General features: G+C 47.9%; 1 protein-coding gene across 7 annotated transcripts in view; it reads right to left on the bottom strand.

Moving 5' to 3' along the window:
- ntng1a (netrin g1a) overlaps positions 1 to 6,000 on the bottom strand; it is a 91,820-nt gene that overhangs the window by 41,326 nt on the left and 44,494 nt on the right. For all 7 annotated transcript variants that reach the window (XM_076971184.1, XM_076971186.1, XM_076971185.1 and 4 more), the window contains one exon: positions 3,717 to 4,360. In XM_076971184.1, coding sequence (XP_076827299.1) covers positions 3,717 to 4,360 — 644 coding nt within the window. The remainder of the gene's footprint in view (positions 1 to 3,716; positions 4,361 to 6,000) is intronic.

Genomic DNA, 6,000 nt, shown 5'->3' on the forward strand with positions numbered 1-6,000 from the left:
CATTCCGTAGGCAATATTGATACGGTTGGTGGGTGGGGTTTAAACTGTGGTTCATTCCTGCAGTTTTACAATGGATTCTGATTATCACTTACCTAACTGACAAGCTCACGGTATCAGACCCGGCGCTGTTCGTTAAAAGGCAAAGACGTCTCATATTTATAAATTTACTCCCGTTCCTATAAACCCCAACCATGCTACACCACTACATGTGTGCCTGAAGGATAAGGTTTGGGTATAATAATAATAATAATATGTGTAATGGCATGTGTAATGGTTTGGTTAGAAATGTGGTAGCTGTCTTAGGGTGTTTGGGATTAACTGTGGCAGTGTGCTATGGAAGTGCAGGTTTGGGTGGAGCTGTGGTGGATGTGTGGGGAACTGGAGAGGGACGGGTGTGGTGACTGATGTATAATTCAGAGAGTGACTGAGGACTGGAGTGTGTCAGAGCAAACAGAGTCTACTCACACTTTTCCTACAGAAGCCTACCGCAGGCCTGATTTAATTACATTGTATTGATCACACACACACACACGCACACATGCACACGCACACACACACACACACACACACACACACACACACACACACACACACACACACACACACACACTCCATTCACTTGTATTTTACTGTAGAGGTAGGCATCTAAACTGTAACTCAACATCAGATGTTAAATATCTTTAAACTATTCTTATAGATATTATATAATATAATACAGATATTATGATTGTTAAAAAAATAAAATTTTCATGTCATCATGGAGACATTTTGTTATCATGGACACACACACACACACACACACACACACACACACACACACACACACACACACAAAGTTTTTATTTCTAATGTTGTGTATCGATCCACTCCATTAGCTCTTTGGGTGTGCTCACCTTTCATAATTGAACATAATGACATCATTGCTGATCATTCACACCTTCCAGCATGCACTGTGATCATAAGCTCCGCCCACACCACATTTGCTCCTCCCCTTGTTCTCCCCTGACCTGCTCCAGCACCACAACTTTTGTTTCGAGCTGAAATAACCCAAATCCTTCAGCTGCTCTTCAGGGGAGAGGAGAGAGATCTGGAGCACTAGGTTTGAGTCCGCTCTACCCTCCGCTCCATCACACACACACACATAAACACACACACACACACACACACACACACAAATACAAACAAACCCGCACACAAACAGACACACACTAACATAAACACATCACTGGACAGAATTGTATTTCAGGGTTAAGGAGATTATATGTCTCAGCTCCATGACTCCAGCTTCACCCTGAGAGCACGTCCAGCAGCGTAAACAGAACCATTACCGCTGAACTCCGCAGGACCTCTTTACAGGGGGTGCTTTTCAAAACCAATCAATAGATCAATACATTAAACAATCAATCAGTCAGAAAGGCATTCACTCATCCCATGCCTCATTAGCACGAAGCCTTTGGGGAGAGCTAAAATATTGGACGCCGTGATTCCCAGTCATGAGATACTGACTGTCCACCTCTTACTGTGGTTGTTTTTCAGAAGCATAATTACATGCTCTCTTGTGCTGACACTAAGAATAGAAATCTGGCCATGGGGTTGCTAGAGAAAAGCCTTTGATCAGGGCATTCAAGCAGAAACACAACAGGAACCTACATCATGGCCTTAAAAATAACACTAACAACGATAGATAGATAGATAGATAGATAGATAGATAGATAGATAGATAGATAGATAGATAGATAGATAGATAGATAGATAGATAGCCAATATACATGCAATTGCTCTCAAATAAAAGCTAGCATTCTTAACCCTATTGTGGACATGTTTTAATGTAATAGTAACTGTTTGCGGTCTACATTTTACTGTGGTTACACCTTCATAGCTACACACACGCCATCACATTCAAACTAGAGCCTAATGAGTATGTTGACTTTTTAAAGTCTCCCTATGAGTGCAATGCAGTCTAATTGCCCTTTAAGTACTAAACTCCTGAGTGAACCACATGGGAGTGACTGCAAGTGTCCTAACACCATTAACCTAACACCATTAACCTACACTGATCCTCACGCGCAACTCTGTGTTCTTGTCTGCATCTACACCTCCTTCATTTGACACTTTATCTTGAGAAGCTCTAGATCATTTATCTAGAAAGGCTCGAGAGGGAGTGATGTCAGGGCTGAAGAGCACGTCCCTGTCCCCGTCTGCCCCACGTGCAGCCCCTGTCCTCCTGTCTCCTCTCTGTCTTCTGTTCTTTCTGTCTCGCTGGTCGTCCAGCCGCAGCCTCGTGCCACGTCTACATCAGTTATGTGTTCAGCGTGTGTGTGCTGTTCCAGTAAATCGCATAAAATTCTCAAATTCTATTTAATTTTCAGGCTTGGTTTGTACTTATGGAACAAACTTATGGGTCAAAAATACAGCATCTTCAATGTATTTTAATAATGGAGAAATTAGTTTTGTTTTTTTTCCCCCTCAGACAGTAGGGCTAAAGTGCCTTGAAACACACAAGCGTTAAGGTTTATATTTCCACTCAGTGAACACCTGCTCACACTAAAGACGACAGAGGATGTGTAGTCCACACCCCAGGAATAATTAGGGACTAATCTTTTTAATGTGTCACAACAGATTTACATCATGGACTCGCATGTTAGATTTATCAGGCTGAGACAGTGTGCTTGTAACTGCTTTTTTTTATGTGGGAGTTGATGGCATTCATGTTCTCATATACAGTAGGAGTCTTTGGCCTCCTGTGAAGCACTGCAAGTATGTGTACATGTGTGTTTGTGTACATGTGTGTGTGTGTTTGTGTACATGTGTGTGTGTGTTTGTGTACATGTGTGTGTGTTTGTGTACATGTGTGTGTGTGTTTGTGTACATGTGTGCGTTTGTGTACATTTGTGTGTGTTTGTGTGTTACCAGAGAATTGACGTAGGATTCCTTGGAATGAGATCCATAAGAATTACAATAGCTCATTTTGCAGATGGTTTGCTATTTTTTTAAATGTTCTGAGACATATTGGACATTCATATTTCTGAATGTACTTTGAATTAATTCAAGTTGTAAATTAGAAACAGATAAAATTATATTTCAGAGCAAATCTGGAATGCATATCTGCTAAATGTATCAAGCTGTCTATCTATTACTTATTACTGCACCAGCTGATAAGGCTACAGCCATAAACTCAACTGTGGATAAACTCACAACTATGCACTATGGAAAACTTTGCCTCAACTACTCTATCAATCTCTCTTACACACAGTCTTTCTAATTCCACTTATAATACAGCACCCGGACCACAGAGATATAAAAGTTAGAACTTGTGTACAATCTACTTTTCACCTGCTCTGATGGATGCGTGGAGCTTTGTTACCTGAGGTTCGTTTTCCCTTAAATGCACAGCACTTATCCTGACATCAGCACCATCTGACGGAGACCAGCTGCTACCTGAGGGATGTGCACTTTGATCTGTCTAGCACATTGGCGCACTTGGGAGCAGAAAGTGACCTCTTGAGAGTACAGTTATGCCAAAGTATTTACCTCAGGGCACGGTGACTCACCCTGAGCTACCGTTGTTCCCGACAGACTACAAGCCACAAAATGATTCCATAAAGTCTCTTACTATACAGTGAAGCCATTACTCAGTAATGAAACCCATTAGACCTATTTGAGTGGCGGAGGGTTTGAGAGCCACACTGAGGTGTGAGAGAGTCGTACTGCCTCACCTCCCGTGGACCTTGATGTCAGAGATAGCGTAGAAGTATCTGGAGAGGTTGCTGTCGTCCACCATGGTTGCGCCGGTCGCAGGCCGGAGGAGACGGACGCGAAGGTCTGTGAGGGTGAAGAAGTCCCGCAGGTTTTTGGTGGTGTCCAGCTGTCCGTACAGGGAGGCCATGTTGTGCAGGCGTGGCCCGGCGAACAGCGCGAAGCGGTCCTTGATCTCGAAGCGCACCGTCTTGTCGTACTTCCAGACGTAGCCCCGCGAGTAGTCCTCGGTGCAGATGATGTCCAGCAGGGTGAACTGCGACAGGTCCTGCACCGTCTTGGGCTCCATGGTGAAGGCGTCCAAGCAGTCCGTGGCGTAGAACTGGTACGGCTGCCACGAGCGCCCGTAGTCCAGAGACTTCTCCAGAACCATCTGCTCGGGCCGGCCCGACTCGAACGTGATGACGATGTCGTCGGTCAGCTCGATGGTCTTGTTCCAGGACAGGGTGATGTTGACAACGAGCGGCTTGGGGTACTTTCTCCACGAGGTCGACTGCCAGAAGGTGGTGGGGTTGCGACCCTCGAAGTCGAACATGAGCTCGGGCGGGTGGGCGAGCTCCTCGGTGGTCGCGTCACACTCGTTGTTACACATGTACGGGTTTTCCTGAGCCGCAAAACAAACACAACAGACAGACAAAGACAAGAGAGGAAGGAACAGTTAACCAGGAGCAGTAACGACGCTATTACTCTGTGTTTTACGACGCTCTGCCTGGAGTGTGGCAGGCCGCAGGAAACAGCTCGTGCAGGGCAGGCCCGGGGGCAGTAAGAGCTCCCCCAGGTGCAGTGAGAGGACGGCCGGAGGTATCTGCAGGTGAAGGTGATGCCCTGACTGGGCCTCCCCTCCTGCTGCGCTCTAGGCTATATCCAGATGAAGAGGCGTCATAAAGCGCCGCCGTACACCATCCCTGGTTTTAATAGTCCCCCCAGCCCCTTCCCCTCCAGCACTCACCACCATCCAGTAACAGCCAAAGTCAGTGAGGCCCAGAGTGCTTCATCAGTCTCACTCAACTTGTAATTTATGCGACTCCCACCAACACCGCTGCTACTATGGCCTGCATTAATCAGGGATTGTCCAATAAATAAATAAAGCAATTAATTAATCAATTAATAAAGAAGGGAGAGGGAGAGAGAGAAAAATAGCGTGAGAAACGCTCATTAAGAGTGCGGACAGTCCCAAGGGCGGAGGGATGAGGCAGGAGTGAAGGAGCGATGTGGAGTTCCCTGCACGCCCAGGTAAGGACGCCCAGGAGGGCGCAGCACTGTGGCTGAACTGAGAAACCCTCCTGCAAGGCAAAGTATTGTCCTGCAGCGTCCTGCAGTGTGAAGTCCTGCGGAATGACACTGCACGGCAGAGGATTTAAGAAAGCGCGTCACTTGCTTTCAGCTGCATGCAGGTGGAACGATGGGGTTGTTCAGTGTCCTGGGGAGGAGGGGGGTGTCCTGGAGGGGGGGGGGTGTCCAGGGGAGGGGGGTGTCCTGGAGGGGGGGGGGGTGTCCTGGGGAGGGGGGTGTCCTGGAGGGGGGGGGGGTGTCCTGGAGGGGGGGGTGTCCTGGGGAGGGGGGTGTCCTGGAGGGGGGGGGGGGGGTGTCCAGGGGGGGGGGGGTGTCCTGGGGAGGAGGGGTGTCCTGGAGGGGGGGGGGGGTGTCCTGGGGAGGAGGGGTGTCCTGGGGGGGGGGGGGAAGTCCTGGCAGAGATGGTGTAGAGCAGGATGGGGGACAGGAAGGGTCCCGCATGTCTGCTTTTTAGGGTACATATGCTCCAATTTCTCAGGACAGGAGTCCAAGGCGCTGGAGCACCCACAAGGTCTCTTTTTGTGCCTCTGCCGTGCAGGGTGGTAGACACAGCTGGGGGATGCAGGAGGGATGGAAATAAAAAAGGGAAAAAAAAGAGAGAGCGAGGGAGTGAGACAACGTATGACATGGCAAGAGAAGACAAAGAGTTTCTGCTAATAAGCCTTCGCCTTCTGCCAGTGGCAGTGGAGGATCAGCCTGCTGGTCTGAACTCTCTCTGAGGCAGAGAGGTTGCTGTGGTGTAGTGGGCAACAATGCTGCCATTAGGGACATCGGGTTCAGGCCCCTGTCTGAACAAGTGCACCATGCTATACCAAGAGTCCTTATGCAAGACCACATTTGCCTCTCTGGACCAGGACTCAAATAAGCAGCTCTGACCACACGTGTTCGGGCAAATGCATGAACGTATTTTTGTAACCAAATCACATGCACAGTGGTTTGTGATCGTGTGAT

Source organism: Brachyhypopomus gauderio, chromosome 13, assembly GCF_052324685.1.
Source record: "Brachyhypopomus gauderio isolate BG-103 chromosome 13, BGAUD_0.2, whole genome shotgun sequence".
Taxonomy (NCBI): domain Eukaryota; kingdom Metazoa; phylum Chordata; class Actinopteri; order Gymnotiformes; family Hypopomidae; genus Brachyhypopomus; species Brachyhypopomus gauderio.